Source organism: Dicentrarchus labrax, unplaced genomic scaffold, assembly GCF_905237075.1.
Source record: "Dicentrarchus labrax unplaced genomic scaffold, dlabrax2021, whole genome shotgun sequence".
NCBI lineage: Eukaryota > Metazoa > Chordata > Actinopteri > Moronidae > Dicentrarchus > Dicentrarchus labrax.
Genome location: NW_026136704.1, coordinates 7,176,027 through 7,202,579, shown reverse-complemented (window position 1 = coordinate 7,202,579; position 26,553 = coordinate 7,176,027). Strand labels below are relative to the sequence as shown.

Genomic DNA, 26,553 nt, shown 5'->3' with positions numbered 1-26,553 from the left:
AGGCAGGCACAGGGAGAACATAAACTCTACACAGGAAGACTGGCAGGTTCGATCCCACAACATTCTTGCTGTGAGGCAACAGTGCACGGCCTATGTGATTTTAAAATACCACAGCTTAAATAACATACTATCTTCCAATCAGCAAAGTCTAAACCGTACTTAAATGAATGACTCCAAAGAAAGCCAATAGAACACTTGTTGCCTTCTTGAACGTAATTCGACTTTCCTCATTAATCTGTCCTGAACAACTTCTGGTAAGTGGATGAAATACAACATACAACAATACATTGATAAACTGCAGAGAGAATAAACACTGGAAAAACTGTTTTAAGTGGGACAATTTATTTTATTGTCCATTAATTTATCTTAAAAGCAAACACATGTTAACGGTTCGTGTAAGTTTACATTAACAAATATGGAGTTACACAGGGTACATAAAATGTATCTGTAATAAAATGCAGGGATTTTTTAAACTATACTGGAATCAGTGATGACCTGAGGACTGACCACATGACACTCTTCAAGCTGCAAAAGAAAGAATAAAAGAATAATTCACTTACAGTCTACATCAGTTGTTTAGTTAATTTACAAAACTGGCTCATTTAAGTCTTTTTGGACATTTAATGGCTCAATAAACGTGGTCGTGCTTGTGTATGTTATTACAGATTGTTACCTGCAACACAAGGGAAGATATATTCTGTTTCTGCCTGGTCACCTGAGGATAAAGTAAGAAGTAGAAGAGAGATAAAAGAGAGAAAAAACAAAAATAGTCAAACTTTCTTCATGTGTTCAACAGTCTAACATATTAAAAAATGTAGTACTTTAAAATTAGAACTCTGATAACTTTCAGTTTGTTTGTACAACTCGACTAGGGAGTTTGTCAGTGTGTGCTATGATCTGTAAAGGGACTTAGGGTTTTACTTGGCTGGTAGTAGTCATAGATCTTGACCACGGCTGGTTTCAGGTTCTGCACTGGCAGCTCCTGTATGAGCTCTAAGCTGTGGTTGATGGGTATGTCCTTTGGTAACTGTTGGAAGATTAACAAGACGCCATCAGTAACAAATCTGAAGAGCATAATTTATTGTTCCTCAATGTGAATTCCTCTCACCTCCTGTATGTACACAAGAACATGGTCTTCCTTTTGTTCAACGCGATCCACCAGCAGAGCACCTTTGAGCTGTGAGGAGACCATATTTAGCTGGGTTGTTCATCAAAAACAGATGAAAACTATTCAATTTCTACTCAGGTTGAATTTACTGTAATAACTCACCCTCTTCAAAGACTCTGGGTCTGGGACAAATCCAGAGAGAATTTTGATATCCAGGATCACCATGTTTGTTGTGTTCTCCTTTCCACTATATCTGTAATGCAACCATAAAAATGTGATGTTACTCAGATAGATGTCCTTCTTTTAAAGGTCTACTAGTTGTATGTAGTTATAAACATTTCCCACGATGGCAAGCCATTTAACATTTAATAAATTGAAGTGATAGCAATTGTAGATATCAAAAACTGCATTTTCACTATTTCCGAGCCAACATATTAATAATATAATTTTAACTAATACCAGTTTTTCTTACAATTCAAAATGTCAGCAATTAATTTCCAATTTCCATGTCCAAGGAAGGACAAGCAGTGAACTGGAGACAGGGTCATAGCTCACTGACGCACGTGGTGAGCAAATGCTGGAGTGTGTGGTCTGATCCAACAGACGAGCTATTGTAGCTCAAACTGCTGAAAAAGTTAATGCTGGTTCTGATAGAAAGGTGTAAAAACACACAGTGCATCACAGTTTGTTGGTATGGGGCTGCATAACATTGTGACCACCAAGGTGCGCAAGTGGTTAGAATGTTATGACTGATCGGTTTATGTAACTTAATTACAACTAGTCAACTTTTACCACCAGCTTCTATTCAAACTCAATTACAGATATCTAAACTCAATTATCTATGACTCAATTTCACTCAATTTCATAATTTTAAGTCAACATATACATTATACATTTTTAATTAATTAATGATATCTACAATTCAGTTCTTACCAGTCAAAATGTTAATTATTAACAATTACATTCTCACACTTGCAAATGCTAATTGTTGATATCAATATAAGAAATCTTACTAGTGATTAATTATACATTTCTACAACTGTTCTTAAATTACAGATATGATAAATGCAATTCTAGAGATGTGAAATTATATTCTGACCAGTAAAATGTATAAAGTAATTTGAGATATCTACAACTGCATTTCAGATATCTAAATATCTTGTAAAAATTATACTTGTACTATGAACAATTTTATTTGAGATATCCACAATTACAAGTATTCAGAATTTAATCAAATCAAAAAAAGAATTTCCACTAGTAATTAGTATGTCAACTAGAATGTCATTGTAGATATCTTGAGGTACAAATAAAAAAAACAACAACATGCTAATTAGGCAATATATCCGAAAAGATTTGTTGATATGTCAGAATACCAGAAATGTAATTGTACATATCTTCAATGAGGTACATAGCATTGACAGTATATATAGTGGACAGAGCTTCTGGGTCTGTGAAGTGAAGCCAACAAGGAAGTGTCTTAAACCTGCATTCTATGTAATGATCAGCAGGGCTAGCTCCATTGGCTGCAATAAAAACAGATACCATGCACTCTAATGGAGACATGACCCAATTTCTCACTTGACTTATGAGCTCAGTAAACAGTTTCCTAATGAGTTTATGGTCTCAGTCTCTAGTTCCAAGTCTTCCTTCATACAGCATGATGTTCATTTAGTAAATTGTGGTCCAGTTTAGAGTAAAATAGACAATAAAGCTTTGGGCATGGCTACCTTGTGATTGACAGGTCATTCTCAGTGAGTCTGTCCAGCTCAGTGCACTAAACTCAGAACAAATTATCAAACTAGGCAGTGCTGATCAAATACAGAGCAGGATTTTGTTACTGCATTGACTATTTCTCACCTAAAATTGTTTCAGAAACATATTTTAGTGTACTGTTTGTAATACAGTTGTAATACGAGATTGTGTGTGACCAGTCGAGCCGCCATTGTTTCCTGCTACAGACGAAACTGCGCAACTAATGAGAGCAGATTAAGTGACATTTCCAAAATGATTTGTTAATATGTTGGACATGTCAGAAATGCAACTACTGATATCTGAAAGGTTGAGGTTACATTTCCACTAGTCAATATCCTTCAACATGTGGAAATTCCATTGTAGATATCTGTAAAAATTAATTACTGATATTTATGATTACATTAAAAATATCTGTGAATCAATATAGACCAGCCAAAATGTAATTTTAACGTGAAAATATATATTGTAACATAAAGATACATTTACAGATATCTTAAATTACATTATGACATCAAAATGACAGGACTAACAATATGTCATTTCCACTAGAAATAAACTAAATGGCTACTGAGCCATACTGATTAAATGTTAAAAGGGCTTTCCATATTCCCACATGCCCTTCTGCCAAAAGTTACTCAGTCCAAGCTGGTAGACAGAATTTCAGTATTTTTCTATCAGTATCGTGACATGGATATAGTTGCTAAAGATTACTTACAAGGACTTTAACTTCAGTGTGAGTTTGGGTCTTTGAGATTTGCCAGTGCAGTCGGCCTCTGGTTTGACTTCCACACTGAGAGTGGTGACATCAGCAGGAGTCGGGATGTTGTAGTGAAGAGAGATCTGTGATAAAAGTACACAAGGAGAGTTAAGTAATAGTACTTAAGCTTAGCCACAAGTTTTCCCTGGCAATGGAGCCAGTGACTGCTGCTTTGAAGGAAAGTGTTGGCGGGTGTTTGCCATGCCTTAACATAATGTTTCGCTTTATGCTGACGACATGATGTTATTTATGCCTGACACTTTCTTAACCTTCAAAAGCTCCTGGACTTGCTTAAGAATTTGGTTAAATATTTGGATACACTGTTAACAGTGAACTTATGCCAATTGGAGATCTGACAAGAGAAGAAGGACAGAGATTCATTTCCTCTGTTTCTATATGTTTTTCAATATATCCCATATATTTTTTAACAAAATCCTTTCATAATAATTTAAATAGTTAGATTTCACCATTTCTTTGGAACAAGAAACAACCTTGGATTAAACAAAGCATACCACAGGGACCTATAAGATCGGGGATATGGAACTTCAGGAACTGCTTTGTATTACAACTGGGTTGTTAACTTTAGACAGTCCCTTCATGAATTTTCAAGCGCATTAAGGAAAATTCAATGAATCCATGATAATTCTGTGCGACCAACACCAAAGTACTGCCTTAGAGTTTCTCATGAATTATACAAAAATGCAACTATTGTTGCAATTTTCACTTTGCAATTTGATTGAAAAATTAAATTTCTGAAAACACTGCAACATACATTGCTGTGAAATCATGAATTTTCAGCTGCAACAATCTCAATAACAGCCTGTGAAATCCTGTAGGGACCTATTAAAGCATAGTTATATTAGCGTAGTGTTTGTGGTGGTGTATGTATATCAAACAGGAAGAGATGAAGTGACTACTGACCTGCACTGAAGCACATGCATTGCCCTGCACCACCAGGCTGTATTTTCCTGTCATGTCCTTTAGCACCTCCTCCTGGTAGAGCAGTTTGTTGTCTTGATTCACACCAAATGTCAGCTGGCCACTGGGAGACTGGACAGTCACTGTGCTTGAACCCCCTGGACTGAACACCAGAGAGGAGTAGAGAGCCAGAGCCTGAAGAGCCACCACCGTGTCCTACAACATACACACACAATAATACTTCATGTGCTTAAATTTACATGTACATTAAATTGTAATCAAGACAAAAATATGGCTTCAACTAGCTTTGTTATTTGTCCCAGAAGAGAATACTGTATGTTTAACAGGGCGTTTTGGGGGGGGCTGTACCTGTGTCGAGGAAAAGCCTCCATAATAGTTCTGCTGCCCTGTGATCCATCTGACGATGCGGGCAGCGTAGCCCAGGTCTTCAGCGGTAGGAGAGGCACTGAGTTTGGCCAGCAGCACGTAGGAGCTGATCTCCACTGATAGAGAGGCTGACGTTTCTGTTGCTGTCTGAGACCAGTGGAGGAAACCTCCTACAAACAGCCATCCACAAACAGACAAACAGACAAGAGGTCAGCTACATTCACAGTAATGAAGCCAGAATGATTGAATGACTCACCTTGGTTTAATGCGACCGTGTCTAGGTGCTTCAGAAGGTGAGCACGGGTCTCCATGTCTCCTGCCAGGGTGAAGACGTAGGCCAGCAGAGCTGTGGTGTACGTGTTGCTGAGGTCACTGATGGACTCTTTGAGGCAAGACAGGCTCTGATTCACCACTGGATCCTTTAACAGATTAAGACATTATAATAAATAAATGTATCACATCAACTGACTTTATTGATCTAAACACAAAATGATCATAAAATAGAATTAACTTGCTGTTAATTATATTTTATGATCATAAAGCCTGTCATTGTGTGAACAAACTCCAGTAACTGTAACATTAAACAACAGTACAAAGGGAGGACACAGCAGAAACAGTTCCACTAACCTGAGAACACAAACCAAGTTATTATATATTATTAAAACATTTGTTATATATCCAGTACATATTCATTTAGTTTTTCATATCACATTCATTCAATTCATAAATCAACAGTTTTGTATTTATTTTTACATTTGTAAAAAATGTGTGTGTGTGTGTGTGTGTGTGTGCCACAACATGAGAAAGTTATGTAAATGTCCACTTGTCAATGTGGCCACCAGTGACACCAGAAAGTACAAGATCCCTCCCTCCTAGGGTAGGCCTAGGCTACAGTGGTTTAATTCAAATTAATATAAATAAAGTACAGTTTGGAAATAATGTGGAATTACACCAACTGTTTTCTCCCTTCTTGTCTTTGTTAACATTTGCAGTTTACATTTAAATCAACATTTATACTGCAAAGAGTCGACTCACCTTTACAGGCGTATTCATCTCCAAGAAGCCAGCAGTGATGTAAGCACTGAGAGTCACTTCATCAGACACACCACCCTGTAGAGAGGAAGCATCATTCAGACATTATCAATACTGTTCCTCCACAACCCAGGGGCCCCAAAGTGACACTGTTTACATGCAGATTGCAAATGATGGCAGTGTGGGCTCCTGGTTGCTCATACATGAATCATAATAATGCTGTTTGTGGAAAAACAGTGAAACCTGTCTAATGTAACACAAGACGGAATTACCTCATGTTGCAAATGTTGTGGACCGAGCCACAGGTTAGCATTAGTTACAACTTAGGCATGAATGAAAGAGGTGCTGAACCTCTTCAGTGTCAGCTGTCATCAGTCATTTTCATACACTCTCTACAGGGACTGTCAGCTTACCTTCATTCGGTTGTTGAAGAGTTTCCCCGACTGTTCAAAACAGCCATTCTCTCGTTGTTTGCGCTTCAGCCAAGTCTTCGACTCTTCAATGTTTGTTGGGTCGATGTAGATGAAAGATTGTGCTTTGGCAAAAGATCTCAGCACAAAAGCAGTCAGCCTGAAGATATCAGAACAACGTAAGACAATAACTGAAAAAAATAAGACAACAGGAAACACTGATAATACACTTTATGCTTAAGGTCATTAGCTAAGCTAATATTAATTTTGTAGTATTGATGTGAAAAACTATTAACTATAATAGGATTAAAGGCCCTGAAACACCAGGCTGACAGTCAGTTGATGACCCAACACTGGTGTCTTTGGCTGTCGTCGGCCCTTGTCTGTGGCTTTTCTGGCCAAATGAGCGTGTGGAGGCCGAGGCCATCCATGGCAGAAATCACTCTGATTGGCTGTTAAGCTTAAACGACATTGTTTGTTGCATTTTTCAACTTCAGTGCCATTTGCAACTTCTTATCCGACATTTCTTTCAATTAGAAGCAGCTGTTTTACAAGACCATCTGAGTGAGAGCGGACAAACCTACATCCATAAGGCTGCTTTAGTTCATATTCCAGTCCTTGGTCTTCCAGTGTTCTTTTTTTAATGAGAAATGTAAACTACCGCCACCTGCTGGTATGAAGAGTCATTCTCACACAGACGCAGAAAGTAAGCGTGTAGTTGGCCATTCGCTGTAGTTGTTGTGGTGTCATCTTGTGTCTTTTTGGCCAACTTGGCTTTTGTCAGTGCTAGTTCTTTGACATTTTTGGAAGTACAGTCACATCATCTACTCTCTGTTTTAAGTATCATGTTTTTTTTTCTTAAACTAAACTGAATGTCGTAGTATGACAAAAGTATGGTAAATGTTGAACAGTATGTTTGATTGATTATATTTGATTATTGATCAGTAACATTCTCACCAAGTGTTTCCTGCTCCTGATCCAAATGTGCTGTAAGCACCGTTTTGATGTTTGTAGTTCAGTTGTCTCTGGTAGCCTGTATAACAATAGAAATAGAGCATTATTGATACACACATTGTCTGATTTTATAGAATTTTTGATGAATTTTGATTGGAGGTAAATTTGTTTATGCTGTCTGCAACATAAACAAATCTGTTTGAATGTACAGACATAAGGAAAAGACACATTTGGGGAATATTGTGCCTTCATTGAATGCCTGGCAGTACAGGAAATAAGGCGAGAGAGGGGGATGACATACAATAAAAGTCTCCCTGGTGTCCAGAACTATGACAGGGGAAATTATGCACGACAGATCATCTGCTTATATTTTGTGCAACCAGAAACAGATTGTTACAGATGATACGTTTTACATATCTGAAGGTCTAAAATCTTTCTTTTTAGCTTCAATATAAAACCAACCGAGACTCACCACTGGTCAGGAAGTTGGTAGCCTTTTCTTTGATAGCTGGGGTCAGCTGCTGTGTGTTTTTCAGGTATTGGAGGATGTAAATGTTGGGGGCCAGAAGCGCCATGTTCTGTTCACCACATCCATATGGCATCCTCAGCAGCCCATCCAGGTTGTTCAGAGCTCGGCCCAGAATGTCACCTGCATGAAAACACTGACTCCTTAAGACCAAACATGTAACTAACTTGACCTTTAATTTCTTTATGGACTTGAAAGACAATCAAATCAAACATTATATTGTTACACTACCCACAAACATGCTGAATGAAACGGACAATAGTCCATTTTTATTATTGATGCCTTTAATAATGATGAGGATTGAAGGGAGGTAAGCCTGTTAACTTGTCAGACACTGGATGGTTAAAGCAACCCTCAATTCAAATGAATTTAGTTTTCTTTTACCCAGGACTGAAAGTGTAGCACGGGCAGATCCATCAATCATGTTGTCAGGGAGTTGTACGTCTGTTTCCTCTGTCAAAGCTTCCCCTGTGTACAGAGACAGAGAATAATCACCTTATAGAGAGAAACCTTAAGTATAGCCCAGTACTAAAACAAAGATGTTATTGGGATTTAAAGGTGCAATATGGAAGAATTGAGACGACTCTACACCTGTCAAATTCATATTTTATAAAAATAGAGGACAGCATATCACATATCATCATATACTAGCTCAGTTTGATTTCAGTTCAATTTAGCAGTCCTAGCATGGCAACTCTGAACAGCCAGGCGGAGCTTTTCAGTGGTGAGGGGCACAGTGGGGAACATTGCCAGATGCTAAATCAATCTGAGACAATAAAATTAATTGCTACCTGCAAGCAGTAAATGTCCCTATTACTATTATTATTTTTTATATTATTTGATCTGCTCGACTCCTCCCAACCTATAGCAGCATCCCTGGTGTAAACCATACTGACCTTTTGGGCAGAGCAGCCAGTTGTACGTCTTTGTCATCTCAGTTCCCTCAGCCTGAGAGTGAAGGAAATAAGGTGAGTTTCAGAGTCTCCATTTTGTAAATGCTATGCAATAATGGTTAATGGATAAACGTTTTCATTGTTATCTGGTTCTTGAGGTACCAACCTTTACTATGAGAGACCGCGTGACCACGTCAATACGACCTCTGTCTGGCACACTCACAATCTCATTGTCACATGAAGCTTGGGAAGCCAAAGCCTCAGCACGCACTGACACATTCATAACCCCTAAAACATATCAACAAGAACGACGTGAAACTTGATTAATATCAGATCCTGTAAATTCTATAAAAAGTGTCAAAACATTTCGTCACTCTGGTGGATCTCACTAATTCTATAAAGATGAAAAGAGATTTTCCTGGGGAAAGAGGGACAGTAGTCCTCAACCTTGGTATGCCTACGCTTGACCCTTACCCAAGGCTGAGGGAGCCATGGTCCAGCTGAGGGTCTTGCGCTCATTGCCACACAGACAGGATGTGTACTGGTCACCAGAGAGGGGGGTGAGGGTGTAATCCAAGGAGGGTGTTGGAGTCACAGTGACCTGTTCAGTAGAGACAATAATATATATTTTGTAACTAGGAATTTATGGCAGATGCCAACAACTGTTCAACCGGGAGCAAAATAAGGCGATTTTGACCTTTGGGAGGTGCATCTTCCAAAAAGTTATCTTCCAAATAAAAGCATCAAGTTATCAAGTAGTACTTAACTTTAGTTAAACTTAACTAGTTAATAAAATGAGGATTATTCCAAATATTTACCAGAACCTTGGTAACTCTGTCATCATGATTGAGATGGTAAAAATGACCCGCTGAACACCAGCATGATAGTGTTATCATTATGAACTGACATTTGCAGTAAGGTAATGTGAAAGCATTCATTACCATGATGCAGCTGGACAGGTAGTTGAAGGTGGTTGCCTTCAGCTCAAAGTGCTCCCCCCGGATGATGGAGTAGGGCAGGCTGAGCTCGAGGAAGAAGGGCTGGAAGACCTTGATCTCTTTACGAGGAGCCAAGCCAAAACCCAGAGGGGACAAACAGAAAGCCTCTGTTTCCCAGGTGGTGATGGTGTCTGGGACAGTGAGGGACACATCTTTCGTTCCAGACTCTCTGGATTGAGAGATACACAAATACAATTTGGTGGAAATACGTACTTACATAACACAGATTAGTTAAAGAAAAACAATGTAAGAATATGATTAATGTGTAAGAATTATTGTACCAATAGCAACACATTAGAGTTACTGTGACCTTAAATAGTCTATGTAAATGTGAAATAGTTTCTTCTATGCTGTGTTCTTGAGTGTTTAGAAAGTCAGAAACTGCAGTAATACAGAGTTCCACGTTACTCAAAGAGAAGCACTCTAGTTCACATGTTCTATTCGAACAAAATGAATACACATTAATAAAAAACACAATGCATTTTGTTTTTCCCTATTTCATGACCATCAACACCCTTGCTGACAGAAACTCACCCAACTTCAACCAGGTCCCATATCCAGGTCTCAGGGAAGAAAGTGCGGACTGTTTCTATTGGTGGAAGTTGAGGAGAGAAACCACTGCCTCCACTACTAGCAATGGCCCCAATCACTGTTGGCTCACTCATTATGGTCCTATGACGTGACATTTGAATCAATCCTGTGTAGAAAACAGAAAATATTCCATCAGAAGCAGAGGGCAGCAATGATACAGGGAGCTGTTTTAATGCTGGTAAATATTCAGAATGTGTCACTTGATAGAGCAAAAAAAAGTCACCATAGTGGCCTTGGTGGTATTCTCTTCCTTTGAACTTGAGACATGAAGGCACTCGGATAAACAAGTTTGTTGCCATCTTCAGACCTACATTCTAGATAATCCAACAACATACAGGCATCACATAAATGTTAATTAAATGTAAACAACAAAATTCTTAATGTATTATTCTTTTTATTGTATATTATTTTTTGTGCAGTACCTGGAAAACTGTATGAGCATCATCTTTCTCGTCATGGTAGGGGTATGGTAAAACATATCTTCTAGGTCTCATCCAAACATGCAAGCATTCTACAGGCTCTTGAATGTCATGTGGAATAGAGGTTGCTTTTCTTACAGGTAACAATCCAAATATCTGGAAAAAAGGGAATAATTCATAGTTATAAACTGCTAAATGTTTGTTGCTGTATGAAGATCTGACAATAGGGATGTCTTGAGATTTAAAGGTTATATATACCACCTGGGTACCCTAGTGGTCATAATGTTATGCACCCCATACCAACAGACTTTAATGCACTGTGTGTTGACACCGTTCTATCAGAACCAGCATTCACTTTTTTAGCCGTTAGAGCTACAATAGCCCCACGTGCATCAGCGAGCCTCGGCCCCCCATGAGCCTGTCTTCCTTCCTTTGACCCCTTTGTAATAGGTACTGACCACTGCAGACTGGGAACACCCCACAAGAGCTGCAGTGTTGGATATGCTCTAACCCAGTCGTCTAGCCATCACAATTTGGCCCTTGTCAAAGTTGCTCAAATCCTCACGCTGTCCATTTTTCCTGCTTCTAACACATCAACTTTGAGGACAAAATGTTCACTTGCTGCCTAATATACCCCACTCCCAACATAATTATAACTGCAAACAACTATTTTCTATGTAAAGATATCATAGAGTCATGGTGTCCTGAGCAGAGAATGACGCCACGTTCCCTTTGCCTGTGTTGTTATCGCAGCCTGTCTGTGGTTTGTTTACAAAGCCAGTCTGGCTGTTCGTGCATGTGAGTCCCTCCATGTAAAACTGAGGAGAGCAACTGAAACTACAGTTTTTCTCATCTATGTCGGTAAATTAAGGTATTATTTAACCTAACCAAACCAGTTGGTGATTGTTTGGAAAGACAACAAAGATGGTTATGGAGCATTTCATTTGTTTCTGTCCAGTTTTAATGAAATCTACAATGATATGGGAGGTAAACTAGGCTATCGTTTATATTTTTATGTAAGATTATAGAAAAAGATTACGGCTGTCCTCTAATAGTCACGTAAACTGTTAGTTGACGAGAAACAACCCTGACCTTATCTCTTGTAACACAGTACTGCTGAACGTGCAAACTGTACAAGCTGCTGCCACTAGCTCCAAGTCCTATTAGATGACTGCACCTGGACTGCAAGCTCAAAATACCAGGCAGGTTTGTTGACAGCATAAAAGCTTTAGACTGCCAGGAGGAGGAGGGGAGTGTGACATTTAGTACCAGTGAATTTTGTATAATCACGTGGATAATGTATACAGTATGTATACAAGGGATACACCTCACATATATGACCAGAAGTTTTTTCAAAGCATTTTCACAACAGTGTGCTTTACAAAAATAATAGCATCAGCACGGTTGGTGAAAAAAACTGGGAAGAAAAAGAAGAAAGATTACCCATGACATAAGGAAATTATTCAGAGGACACATAAATGATGTATGCATCTCTTTGTGGTTGATTCCATCATTTACCTTGGCTGTCTCCAGAGTCTTCCCTGGCTCCTTGATGAGGACACTCTGGTCGACAGCGCTCACTCCGCACAGAGAGTCTGGCTGGGCCGTCACCTGCAGGGTGGTCTCCTCTCCTGGGACAGCTGAGGACGGAGAAAACTCCAGCGACACCTGATGCATAAAGACACATCGCACCATCTGGACTTGTCAACACAAATGTGTATTTGACCCCAAAAAATCTTCATCCAGATTGATTTTTTAATCAGAAGGCATTTTAAACTAAATCAGTCCTTTTCATTGAGCTCATGCCATTATATTGGTGGTGTCGAGTCTCTAGCAGGGGAGTGGCCACACAGCTCCGAATGCCTCAGCCCACACATAGAAGTCACTCAGTAGATGGTATAGTCTTCTTGTGGTCTGAGTTGTTTAGCAGAAAAAATTGCCTCACGGTACTTAAAAGTTATATATATGTGAGATGAGATTTAAAACATGAATATTGCAGAAAACAATTATCTGCAATGTAAAGATATGGTGGAGTTGTGGTGTTTAAAGCTGCCTATGTCTTGGCTTGAATGAATATTGTGTTTGTTTGTATTTACAGAGTCAGGGCTGTGTACAAACAGCCCATACACAGAGCAGAAAGCTTATTAACTGTGAGGAGATATTTGCCAATGATACACTGACACAAGGGTTAATGTTGCCTCAGTCATTCCCACTTTGTGGATCGGTCTTTCAGGTCAGGAAAAATGTGTAATGCTTTAGTTACACACCATAAACTATGACACTGATTAGGGGTTTTATGGAGAAACTATTTTCTGGTTTTCCCTCTGATATCCTCTGGCTGCTCGGCCTCAACCCTTGGTAATTTACACTTAGTTTCCTGATGGACAGAAAGCTTTACTTGTTGCTAAAGTAAATTAACAGCCGGGGCGGCCTATAGCTTGCCTGGTGGAGCTGGGGCCCCATGTGCCAAGGCTGAGTCCTCTAAATCCTTGTGAGAAGAATTTGAAGCCCAGGGGCTGGGGGAATACTAAAAGGGAACAGAGCCAGTGCCAGACTCAGAGGCAGCAACAAACTGCCGGACAAGAGGAAATCTCAGACTGGCTTTTTGAGTTATTGGCAAGAGCTGCAGACAGATGCTGAGCTGGGCTTCTTGCAGCAAGAAGCCATTGGGCTTGTAAGTAATATTAGCTGGCTTTTTGATCATAAGTAGTTAAATTACTATAAATAAACATGTATATGTATTAAATTGTTCATCATATCGCAAAAAAAAAAATTCTTGAATAATGTTGTTTTAAAATAATTAAACTGACAACTACTGTGGTCATCATTAATTATATAATTGTTGAAGGACTACATACTGACCTTTTGGGACACAAATTATTACACTTTGAGTCCTAACTCACATCTGACAATCACAGCTGTTGCCAAGTCTTCTTATACTGACCTTGTGACTGAAGCATTTCTCGGTGGAGAAGTCAGCACTGTGGGCGATGACAGTCTCACTGGGGAGGATGGTGTAAGCCACAATCTGGACTTCTGGTGCTATCTCTGCAGACACTTTCAACTTGAATGACACTTCGCCCTCATTCACTGAAACAACAGGCTGATATTAATAACAATCATCTTTCACATGCATCCATAGATCAGTAAGTATGCAGTTCAGAAATTATTTGGTCATGCTAATTTAGAGGTTAATTTAAAGACGTCATTGTTTACCCACCTGATTTATCTTGAACTTCAACCTGTTTAAGTCCTTGCGTGACAATGGCTCCTCTGGATAAGACCTGGGGAATTTTGGAAAATATGATACAAAAAAAAAATAATGCAAAAGTAAAACTTAATTTCCTCAAATGAATACATGATCTGATCCTATATCTTTGTAACCTGCGTACTAGTGGACCCACCCAGGGACTACAGATGAAAATGAGCTTTTAGCTGTATCTGGTAAAATACATGCATTGTGCGTTGTCTCTGCTAAATAAACATGAAATCAAATAAATGATAAACATAAATGTCATATTTATTTTTTATTTGAGGTTTTAGTGCTGCTCTTTTTATTTTGTTAAATGCTCTTCTTCTGCAATAATTTATGTCACGTGACTGGAGAATTAACGTCATCATTTGTTAATCTTGAAGTGCTCAATTCCTACTATACAGATAAAAGCAGTGACTGGAAACACATATTCATTTTTATTTTCTTTTGCTGATTTGAATAAAATTTGCACAATATTTGGAAACTTTTGGCAATTTGCAGTGTGCAAATACAAATGTTATTTGTATGACAAATTATTGAGTCTATAAACTCAAGTAACTTCATAATGTTTAATCATACATTTTGTTTTATTGCTGTATGACACTACTTAAAGGACCAGTATGTAGAATTTAGTGGCATCTAGCGGTGAACTTGCAACTAACTAAACACTGCTGCCTTCTGTATCTGACAACCTGGGAATGAGAACTGGCTGTAAAGTGTGTAGGAGAAATTGTAGTGGCAGTGAGACAACTTGAAAGCCAGTGTTTAGCTTCATTGATGTTGTAATAGTTAATTTTGATTTAATGAGTCTACAAAAATGTTTAACTACGAAACAGAGGTTGCTTGCTTTGTAGTAGCCTCAGAAATAATGACACCTAAATATTTTCTAAAAATCAAGTGAGAGCAGATTTTTGTTTGAAGGCCAACCAGTTTTTGGTTGTCATTATATCCATTACTATAACTCATCATAGTCCATGCTAACAAGTGTGTTCCTTTCAGACAGATGTCAATAATCAGATTTTAACAGGCAATTTTAACTTCCTGATGTGCATGTCCCTGGAAGACAAGCAGACAAATAGTTCACCCACCACTCACCAGATACATCACATCCACAGAGCCCTGAGCCTCTCCAACTACAGTGTATCGGATGGAGATGTTTTCATCACTGTCACAGGGAAGTGGTGTATCCTTCTTCTTCACCTCTAGGGAGCTGACAGTTTTAGTATGTAGAGAGGGAGGCTGGGCCAAAGACAATTTGTGATCTGCATCCTGATAGTATGCAGTTCTATAACCAGAGTACTCCCGTGTCAGTTTGTTGCTAACCTAGGGTGCAGAAAAGAAACCAGAAAGCTTCGGAAAGTGAGTTCAGTCTTTACCGCTAAAGCAAATGTAAACAGTTCCAATATGGCCGCTAGCTATGGCGGCTCCATTTATGGTTTCAGCTTCTTATCAACTTCATTAAAGCGCTTGATGTGACTGACAAATTATATTTACAGATTGCAGTTTTAGTGTCATTAAAAAAAATAATTATTGCTTGAATGAACTTTAATTTAGTTGGGTTGATTTAACTAATTTCACAGTTGTAAAATTACACTAGTAAATCAAATTGATCCAACACAAGTACACTAAGTTGGCTCAACACAACTGCTTAATCCTGAAAGACTGAATAAAAACCTACAACAAACCACGTGGGGATGGAACAAAAGCCAACAAGTCAATATCACACAAAATGATTTGTTTCTGTTGGACCAACATGGGTTGATTTCATTCTTATCAATTATCTCTGATAAATCATTTAATGAACATAAAGGCAATTGGTTCAATTAATACCAACATAATTCCAGTTTGCTCATCAAACACATTCCCTGGTTGGCCTTTTGAGTGTTCTTACTTACATGGAGGTGGATGTCCCCATTAAAGTCAGCTGTGCTAAATGAGAAAGTTGCGACACCGTCACTGTTCGTTGTGAGGTTCTGCAGCCGGCGTGATGACCATGAATTACCCTTAAACAGGTACACTGGCATGTCAGCAATGGGTGTATTATTGTAATAAACTGCTTTGACCTGTTGGAAGAACAAGTTTTATCACTGAGAATGAAACTTCCTTTGCACTTTGTGTAGAGAATGACACTCAAGAAGAGACATGCACTTGCTTTTCCCTCCACATTTGATCCTCGGTCGTAAATCTTGGGTGTGTCAATGAAGGACAGCTTTCCAACAACATATGAAATGGTTATTCTCTTCTCTTGTGGGTGTGAAATACCTGTAAAAGAAGCCTCTATGTTACAACTGTCTACGCCACATTGTTTAAATTCACAGCACTGTAATCTTCTGTATGTACTAACTGTTTATAAATGTAAGACTTGCCTGTCCCCTCCTCTACCACTTTGGCACTGAGTTGCAGATGATCAAACAGAACCTTTTTGTCAAGTTTTGTGAATGTGGACATCTTGACAGTAAAAGTGGCACAGCCTTTCTTGTCCGTCTATAAAGTACAATAAAATAAAATAAAAAGAAATAAAATGAAAATGTGAATGGAAGTACATTTTAAACTTTCCCCATTTCATACCTATATTACTAATTAAGTTACAAAATGTGTACCCTAATTCTAATTCAAAACCTATGTTTCTATATTTCTTTAAATTTTTCCATAATACTTCTGGTATTTTCCCTTTTTCGCTTATTGCAGTACAGCTTAATGTTCCTTCAGTAGGCCTTTTTGAAATGGTGGTGGTAATTAAATGTCAACCATTGTATCAGAAGCCGAGTTCATTCATTTAAAAGTAACCCTGCTCCATTTACTTTGGCTTTACTATTGTTAAAGTGTCGGTGGAAGTTTTTTCTGCATGTAAGACTTAAGAAACGAAACATCAAACCTGGCCAAAACACAAACCTGTAATTTTCAAAATCAGTTTTTTCTAACAGGGAAACACACTTCAAAAGGTCTCTGATCATGCTGAAAGAAATGGATACAAACATGGTGAAACCTCCCCAGGCAAGACCAGCTAGTTGTCATAATACAGGTTTTAGCTCATAAGGGAAGTGCTCTGACAAAGGCTGGTTATTTTAAATAAGACGTGAAGATGACCCCAGTCCTGAATGGTTGTTAAAACAATTCCCTCGACAACATGATTAAACAAACTGAAACAATGCAGAAGTTGCCTCTGCTCCGCTTTTTAAAAAAAAATTTTTATGGAATACAATAAACACACACACACACACACACACACACACTGTATAGCACATGTATGGTCTACCTTTATATTCACATAGTTTCAGTAGAGAGAAATGAGACGGTCGCCATGGCAGCTGTACCTGCTTTGTCTCCTTGTAGCATGGGGAAATGAACTCAGGGACTCCCCCTGGATGTTCAGTGGTGATTACAGGGGTACCATAGAAATAGCGCTGAAGAGGTCGGCACACCTTAACATTAACACTGCCTGGCACAGGCTGTCCATATGTGTACCTTATTAGATGGACATAGACAATTGTGTTGTTGTCACTCACCATACTGGATCCTTTTTAGATGATTTAAGTGTTAAGTATTGAGTATAATGAGTGAAAGGCCTTTTACTTACTTTGCACATACTTCAGCTTTGATTTCTTCCTGCTCAATATTTGATTCATCAGATGAATCTATTTTTACATCAAATTTGGGCAAAACTAGAGACAAAATATGAATGTTAGCATTCTTGCTACATTACAAATGGATGGAAACAGAAGGGAATAAAAATCAACATACCATATTTCTCCACCTTGAAGCTGTGATACAGTTTACTTTCACCAATTGACACAATAACGCTGTAGCTTCCTTCACGGGCCTCAGAGTTCAACGAGTAGGAAAGCTGCAGTATTTTACCATTGGATGTTTGGTTCAGCCACTGTCCAATCCTGTTGCTGTTAGCATCCTGATTGATAAAATAAATGGGAAGAACTGGTACTAAAACAGAAAATATGTACATGCCACACAGAAATATAATGCTAATCGTGATACATTCAAATAGTATCAAATTGTACTTGTTGTATGAAAAACATTGTTTTCGACCAATGTATTGGCAGGCTTATATTAGTGCCCACTTGCTGATATATTGACATCAGTGTGTATAGTGTATTTGTAGATATATGAACAAAGAAAAGCATATATAATTGCTTCATATCCCTTTAACATCAAGTCTAATGCAGTTTGACAAAATCTCCACTTACTAGCTTTTATATCACTGTTTGAATATAACAGTCTTGAATGGATTTTGTGCAGTACAAAAACAAAAAAAAAAAACAAAACTGAGCAAACTATATCAACTGATGAAGACTGTAGCAGGATGCTAGAATCTACAGTACACGCTTTTAAAACTTTGTATGAATTTTTAGTTCAGTTTCTTTAGTTTCAATGGTCAGTTGACCTTTAATGTATGTTTTATGGGCTTTTTGGCTTTGTTGGATAGGTGAGCTGAAGATAGACAGGAAAGGGCCACAGGTCGGATTCAAACCCATGGCCACTGCAGCAAGGACTCAGTCTTGGTACATGGGGCACCAGCTCTACCAGGTGAGCTTTCAGGGTGCCCCAAAAATGAATTTTTAAGGCTGCATTTAATGTAATTTTTCAGGTATGTGTTGTTATGACATATAACAGATTAATTTTCATTGACGTTTGCTGGAGAAATCTACTGTTCTTACATTATCATTCATACATTTCATACTGTGAAATCTTGATGTCAGCATCGACATAAGAAATTTGGGAGTTGAGTTTTGAGGTTACAGCTCACAGAAAGTTTGGTTTGTCAAAAATTTACTGAATGTACATAAGAAAAAAAACAATGTTGCATGAATAATATTTTACCTTAATTTCGATGATATTGTACTGCAAAAAAAAGAAAAAGAGAAAGATAGGTAAAGGACAAGTCGGTTTACATTGTTATCATCACAGTGGGTCCTAATGTTTGGTTTAGTTTACCTAAAGGGGCCCTGGGTGTACTATTGACCCAGAGCTTCACCAGCAGCAGACTGGAGACTTAACTCTGGTTGAAGAGCACACACATTGATCACCAGTGTAAGTCAATATATTACATAACTGACTCCACTAGCTGGTGTGTATATTCCAGCTCACCTGCACCACTATCAAACAGTGTCACTAATACTGGTTTTCATTGCCACAATGTCACTGATATTGATATGTAACTAAATATTGATTAAATATGTATGACACATTGATATAATAGATACGTCTGACACCATATTGTTTACAAGCTACTTGATCCAAATACTGAAGGTCCTGGTTCAAAAGGTTACATTGACTTTTTAAGTTAATGTCAAGAGACCAGCTCCCTCTGGAGTTGTTGGGTCAACAGAAACACTCTGTTTGTAAAGTGGTTACATTACATTACAGGTTACTAATGAAAATATCAACAACGCTCATCTCTAGATTTATTCAAAATGCTCAGATCAGTCCCAATACTTGTCTTTAGGATCAGCACAGGACACCTCTAAATGAGATCTCAAAGAAAAGAGAGACAGTCCAAACACTCACCAGCTGACTGGCAGGTCTCAGTTTGGTGTCCAGTGAGACGACTCTGAAATGTACTGAGAGAAATGTGAGAGAAAAGAAATTAAATGAAGCTTTTACAGCTCATCTACAACACTGACAAATGATCAACTTACTGTTATCTGTCTGGCATTATTTAACAGAACAGTTCTTAATCAAAGACAATGTGACACACTCCTTCAGCTATTCTATATGCCATTCATTTTTTGTCTTCTTTTTATCCCAGTTTATTGTTACAGGGCATCTGAATTGCAGCATGCAGTGAGCTGCAATTTGAGAAATTATAGACTGGTGCCTGAGTGAGGGATAGAAAGCAAACTAGTAAAAAGTAGTCTTTTAGTAAAAAGAAGTTGCAGAAAATGAAAGTGCTGCATACAGATTAACTTTTGAACAGTAATTTGTCTGATTTCCATTAACCCTAACCCTTAGAAATGCCTCTCTATAAGATATAATGATATAGTGGCGATGAGTTTTCCTTCAAGTGCTGTGTGCACATCCACATATTTCTGTAAAGGGGATACTCTACCATATTTTGTAAATCATAGAAAATCTGCTCAGAGTTACCTGTTTGTCCAGGGAGGTAGATTGGTTTATCTGTCTGGATGAATGTCACTGGTTGATAGACTTTGATCTTGACTTTCCTGACTTCTTTGGAGTAATATGTGTTGCCTCGTACCTTCACCTCTAACGTCTGCACCATTTCATTCTGCACTAAAGGAGCCTGTGACATAAGGATATTTTAGAGACACCAAGATTGATTTGAGTAAGTCAAACTGTTAAAACTTAAAATCACAAATGTATTCTGTATTACAAAAACATTTATTTATTTTCAGCATTGTGACTCTAAGTTTCCAGTTTAAGGAATGTTGAATTTTCACAGAACGTTGTGGCATTGAGCAAATGAATCAAAGATCTGAAGAGCTGACCTGAAACTGCTCACAGGAATGAAATGCTTCACTGGATGTCTTCTGGAGAAGGGTTGTATTCTTCTCTTGGGACATCAAAGTGACGGTCATGACCAGAGTCTCGTTGGGCTGCAGGAGACTCGCACAGAACTTGGTCTTAGCTCCAGCTTCAAGAACCGCAGGTATGGCTACCATGTACTGCCTACAGACACAGAAACATACACACATACAGGAGATACCTCACTGGATCTGACAGCAAAAAAACACGCTATTATTATTCTGTTAAATAGTACAGATAAACTTACGGTCCTGCCACTGCTTGACCCACACACATCCAGCTCAAGAGGACACACACGGTCCATGTCCACATCTGAATCCCAAGATGACCCATGACTGACTGAGATGAGCCTCAGAGTCTAGTGTCTGTTAAACTAACATTGTTTGCTATCCCTCTTTCACCCATATCACACAAACAGACTCATCATTTCTGGGTATCCTTTAAGTCAATCATTTACAGAAGTGGTTGCCCAACAATTTTCCTTGTGGGACCCCTTTCCTCTCATTGAGTAAACTGACAACCCCATTGACAAATTTTAATTTTTAACAATTATCAAATCATATAAACTTCCTATATTTCTCTTTTATTGGGGGGGGGTGTGACACGCAGCAAAGGCCTAGACAGGGTCAGATTCGAAACCTGGGCTGCTGCAGCAAGGGCTTCCATAGACCTCTTTTTTGAAAGTCTTTTCTTGTCTTTGTTCTATTAACACAGATTGTTTATCCTAAACAAACAAAAACATACAAATCACAAAAATGTTAACCCATTAAACTTTGAGGTTCCTTCAAAATATTTTTGTTTTTCCATATTGCACAATAACGTCATACATATTCTATATCTGCTGAAATTAAGCTATCACGCAGCAATGACAAACCCACCAGCGGACCCGGCATAGTGGAAGAGGAACTTTTCACTTAGTTTGGTACATTCTTTGGTTCATAACATCTTTATTTTGCATTGTGGTAGGCCTGTAACAGTTTCTGTCATTGTTCAGGCAAAGACATTACATTTTTCTTACCTTAACTTTTTCAAAATTGGCAAAAATATCCTTGAAAAACCACTTCACTGATTGAAGGCAGGCATTTTGGATGTCTCAACTGAAGGCCCTCTGGTGCATGAATTACTGATCCTTGGTGGATTATCCATGCACTGTATGTGTCTGATTGTATAAATCAGGTTTTTCAGGAAAAACAATATCACATTGATGATGTAGAGGTCTCAAAAACTATCGACTACTATCGATGCAAGGCAGTTGAGCCGACTGGGAGTGGTGGTGAACAATTGTAGACAAGTTCACCGAGGAGCAGAGCTAGGAGCCAGAAAGAGAGACCACAGCAAGACACAGAGAGACACACAGGAGCAGAGGAAACACAAGGTGGGGGAGAGGAACACAAGGGAAAATACAAGGGTACAGCTGTGGTCATGACATAATTCCCATCATGTCTCATCTTTTGTTGTTGGATATTTTATCCTTTAAATTTGTATCTTTTTAATTGTTTAAAATTAGACCTACTGTAGCTTCATCTGACAACATTATTCCTGTTATTTCTGATAGTTTGACCCTTTTAATCATCAGGGAGAAGTTGGTAGGAGAAGAATGGAGATATTGTCTGATGGAGATGTGGACATGCTGGTGGAATTTAAGTAAAACAGTCCTAATTCAACGCATAAAAAGCGAAAGTCCACACATTTATTTTTTTTCAAAGACGCCGCACTTTCGCCGCATAAATTGCAGATTTCCGTGCAAAATGCGAGGCTTCCATGGTTTCATAATCCCTGCATTTTCGTTGAAAAAAAGTCACATATATCTTCGCAGAAAGTTGAAAAATGTTGCGTTTATTTCACACAAGAGCAGCCATTTTCCTCCAGTTGCCATGGGAACTTGTGACGTCATTGGAAAGCTGCAAACCCCGCTAAGAAGACACGATGAAGTCTGCAAATGAGTCTCATTTGTGTGTTGTGTTGTGGTGTGTCTTGCAACCTCCATGCCTAACTGCAAGTGACTGAAGTATGTCATTGTAATTCATTCCTACATTAAAATAAAATGAAATTAATTCAAACTTTTCCATGTTAACAATCAACAGTCTCTGCATGGAAATGACTGCGATAATTACCTAGATAGTTAATGCGTGACCACGCATAATTTAGTTTTTAATCCAATGTCACCAGGGGGGCTCCGTACTATTAGATTAAAATCAACATCTACAATAAAAATACCATCCAGTTGTTTTGTCATGTGACTGCTGATGAGCTCAAACTGTTTTTGTGAGGCGATGAAGGCGAAACCCCTCTGGAGGCCAGCAGCAAATCTAGTTGATGTATGAAGTAACTGCAGCAGTGCCCTGTAAACACTGCGATATTTGATTTTGCCATATAAACAGTGATTATCCTGATTAGGCCATCTTCCAGTAAGCAAATCTATGTGGACTCTGTGGTCATCCTCAAACAACGATGGTGGGTTACAACACAAAAAAGTGCAACACCCACACATCTGCTGTCAAGGGTAAGGACAAGAGAATCAATGTCCAAAAAAACAGCAATGACCAGCAATGTAAAATGTGCACGTGTGTTGGACAGAGAAAACGAGGGTTTGAAAGTGAAGGCAGCTAAATATGAACAACCTCACTCAACAGAGTAAGCCATGTTCATGCTTGACGAGTCCCACCTTGAATACCTACGGCATAGGTTTGGATTTTTAGCACTTGCAACACTATACTATGCACATAGAAACCCAAAGCAGCTGTGAGCCACCTATGGGTTGAAGATCCCTTATATTGGCTACCTGAAGCTAGATGTTGAGGTGCTTAGTAAAATGATACCCAGACGAGGTGTGCCGGTAGTAAGAGACCTCCCTGAGCAGATAACCCTGTACCAGGTTCCAGGTTTTTTTGGGTATGAACAATATTAAGGGTTGTTGGTTAGTTGTTTGACCTCCCTGCAGTAACCGAGCCATGGCAGTGAGCCCTTCAGATATGAAGTCCCCCAGGGAGAGCTTGGGGAAGGAGACCGGTTCATGTACCGGGAGGCACTACTAAGATGGTTGCTGCCACCTGTTGCTGACTGGCCCCATCCTACTCATGTCTCTGAACTCAGGTCCATCCTAGGTTTTGCCAGTAATTACAGGAGTTCTGTGGAAGGCTTTGCTAAATCAGCTGCCCTGCTGCACCGGTGGGTGGCTGAGCTGGCGGGAGTGAAGACACGGAGGGGACAGAGGTCAGTGCTGGGGGATTTCTCGTCAGAGAGCTGAGAGGTGGAGCTTCAACGAGTTAAAGGCCTGCTTAGTAAATGCCCCCACCCTGGCTTTTGCTAATTTCTCCCTCCCTTTCATTCTTGAGGTCGATGCCAGCCACAGTAGCTTGGGGGCAATGTGGAAAGGTGTGGCCAGCTGCATATGCTAGCTGGAGTTTGCACCCAGCAGAAAAGAACTATACTTTCATGTAGTTGGGAGTTTCTCAGCATGACGTGGGCGATGACAGAGAAGTTCAGAGTACTTGTGGGGCCAGCTGTGTGTGGTTTGGACTGATAGCAACCCCCTGAGCCATCTGGACACTGCCAAGCTGGGTGAGACAGAGCAGTGCTGGGTTGCAGAATTCTCGGCTTTTGAGCACAGTGTGAGGTATTGCTCGGGCTCTCCAGCCTTACCTGCATGTCTTCAGAGAGTGAATGTCATCAGTTTTGCAAGTATCGAATTAAAAACCAAAGTAGACTACCAGACAAATTTAAGGGGACAGGAAGGTCTGCACCAGATTTCATAGCAATTCATCCAATTTTTGTTGAGACATCAAAAAATATCAGCCTTGTGGATTGGGAAAGTCAAGTAAACCCCAAAGGTATTAGGATTCCTTCTCTGGGGACCATGAATACCACAATTATTGAATATTTTCATCTATGTATGGAGCTACTGACATCGCTACAAACATAGGCATTATTTATTTGTGTTTTGGAGGGAATTTCATGCCTTTATTGGATAGACAGATATGACCGTAAGGAGGGGAGAGTGCGGGAACAACATACAACAAAGGTTCCTGGCAAAAGATGAACTGAGGATGTTGCAATATCTTAACCCCTAGGTTACCAAGGTGTATGAAGTGCGCTTAAACCATGGTCTGGGTGAATACTCGATTCTGATTGGCTGCCTGCTGGGTGTCCATTAAGTAAGAGATGATGCCCAACAAGGTGTCCATGGAATTAATGGACACCTTGTTGGGCAGAACGTCAACAACGTCCATTAATTGCTTATAATGGACACCTCGTCTGGCATTATCCTTTACATAGAGGACACCTACTAAATAGCGCCACTGAAATTGTCTGTTCACCATTCAAAATTATGTGCTGAAATAAACTGAATGGAAACAAAATATAGCTAAATATTTCATTAATATATCTTACTATAACTGAGTGTATTCCTCCAGTGCCTCATCTTCTGAGCACTACAGGATGGCGACTATGACATATACAGTGGGTACGGAAAGTATTCAGACCAATTTAAATTTTTCACTCTTTGTTTCTTTGCAGCCATTTGCTAAAATCAAAAAAGTTCATTTTATTTCTCATTAATGTACACTCAGCACCCAATCTTGACAGAAAAAAACAGAAATGTAGAATTTTTTACAAATTTATTAAAAAAGAAAAACTGAAATATCACACGGTCATAAGTATTCAGACCCTTTGCTGTGACACTCATATTTAACTCACATGCTGTCCATTTCTTCTGATCCTCCTTGAGATGGTTCTGCGCCTTCATTGGAGTCCAGCTGTGTTTAAGGAACTTCCCAAGGAGCTCAGAGACAGAATTGTGGCAAGGCACAGATCTGGCCAAGGTTACAAAAGAATTTCTGCAGCACTCAAGGTTCCTAAGAGCACATTGGCCTCCATAATCCTTAAATGGAAGAAGTTTGGGACGACCAGAACTCTTCCTAGACCTGGCCGTCCAGCCAAACTGAGCAATCGTGGGAGAAGAGCCTTGGTGAGAGAGGTAAAGAAGAACCCAAAGATCACTGTGGCTGAGCTCCAGAGATGCAGTAGGGACATGGGAGAAAGTTCCACAAAGTCAACTATCACTGCAGCCCTCTACCAGTCGGGGCTTTATGGCAGAGTGGCCCGACGGAAGCCTCTCCTCAGTGCAACACATATGAAAGCCAGCATAGAGTTTGCCAAAAAACACATGAAGGACTCCCAGACTATGAGAAATAAGATTCTCTGGTCTGATGAGACCAAGATTGAACTTTTTGGCGTTAATTCTAAGTGGTATGTGTGGAGAAAACCAGGCACTGCTCATCACCTGCCCAATACAATCCCAACAGTGAAACATGGTGGTGGTGGCAGCATCAGGCTATGGGGGTGGTTGCAATTGAAGGAAAGATGAATCAAGTACAGAGATATCCTGGTAGAAAACCTCTTCCAGAGTGCTCAGGACCTCAGACTGGGCCGAAGGTTCACCTTCCAACAAAACAATGAGCCTAAGCACACAGCTAAAATAACAAAGGAGTGGCTTCGGAACAACTCTGTGACCATTCTTGACCGGCCCAGCCAGAGCCCTGACCTAAACCCAATTGAGCATCTCTGGAGAGACCTGAAAATGGCTTCACTACCTTCACGTTCACCATCCAACCTGACAGAACTGGAGAGAATCTGCAAGGAAGAATGGCAGAGGATCCCCAAATCCAGGTGTGAAAAACTTGTTGCATCATTCCCAAGAGGACTCATGGCTGTACTAGCTCAAAAGGGTGCTTCTACTCAATACTGAGCAAAGGGTCTGAATACTTATGACCATGCTGTGAGGCAACAGCGCACGGCCCATGTGATTTTAAAATACCACAGCTTAAATAACATATTATCTTCCAATCAGCAAAGTCTAAACCGTACTTAAATGAATGACTCCAAAGAAAGCCAATAGAACACTTGTTGCCTTCTTGAACGTAATTCGACTTTCCTCATTAATCTGTCCTGAACAACTTCTGGTAAGTGGATAAAATACAACATACAACAATACATTGATAAACTGCAGAGAGAATAAACACTGGAAAAACTGTTTTAAGTGGGACAATTTATTTT

The 26,553-nt window shown here is 39.3% G+C and overlaps 1 protein-coding gene across 1 annotated transcript; it reads right to left on the bottom strand.

Annotated features, from left to right (window-relative positions):
- Positions 1-325: 325 nt before the first annotated feature.
- Positions 326-20,895, bottom strand: LOC127362164 (alpha-2-macroglobulin-like). The gene is made up of 36 exons (XM_051397572.1): positions 20,747-20,895; positions 20,463-20,643; positions 20,101-20,257; positions 19,522-19,574; positions 18,835-18,855; positions 17,740-17,905; positions 17,576-17,660; positions 17,313-17,463; positions 16,365-16,482; positions 16,151-16,260; positions 15,894-16,061; positions 15,094-15,321; positions 13,966-14,029; positions 13,690-13,835; positions 12,264-12,413; positions 10,749-10,901; positions 10,550-10,640; positions 10,270-10,432; positions 9,679-9,904; positions 9,212-9,338; positions 8,904-9,025; positions 8,741-8,792; positions 8,229-8,312; positions 7,791-7,967; positions 7,322-7,397; positions 6,368-6,524; positions 5,958-6,032; positions 5,179-5,341; positions 4,905-5,092; positions 4,539-4,751; positions 3,576-3,700; positions 1,271-1,361; positions 1,109-1,177; positions 922-1,027; positions 674-715; positions 326-525 (listed from the first exon to the last, which is right to left on the bottom strand). The coding sequence occupies exons 1-36, from the start codon at positions 20,830-20,832 to the stop codon at positions 521-523; spliced, it is 4,389 nt and encodes a 1,462-aa protein (XP_051253532.1). The 5' UTR covers positions 20,833-20,895; the 3' UTR covers positions 326-520.
- Between the last annotated feature and the right edge of the window lie 5,658 nt (positions 20,896-26,553).

What these genes read in the sequence shown, in the direction of transcription:
- LOC127362164 (XM_051397572.1), bottom strand. Translation starts at nt 20,832, where the DNA reads ATGGGTCATCTTGGGATTCAGATGTGGACATGGACCGTGTGTGTCCTC. An exon ending in AGTGGTAGAGGAGGGGACAG is followed by an intron (nt 16,261 to 16,364) that starts GCAAGTCTTACA and finishes CTTCTTTTACAG; the next exon opens with GTATTTCACACCCACAAGAG. An exon ending in TGGGACCTGGTTGAAGTTGG is followed by an intron (nt 9,905 to 10,269) that starts GTGAGTTTCTGT and finishes CTCTCAATCCAG; the next exon opens with AGAGTCTGGAACGAAAGATG.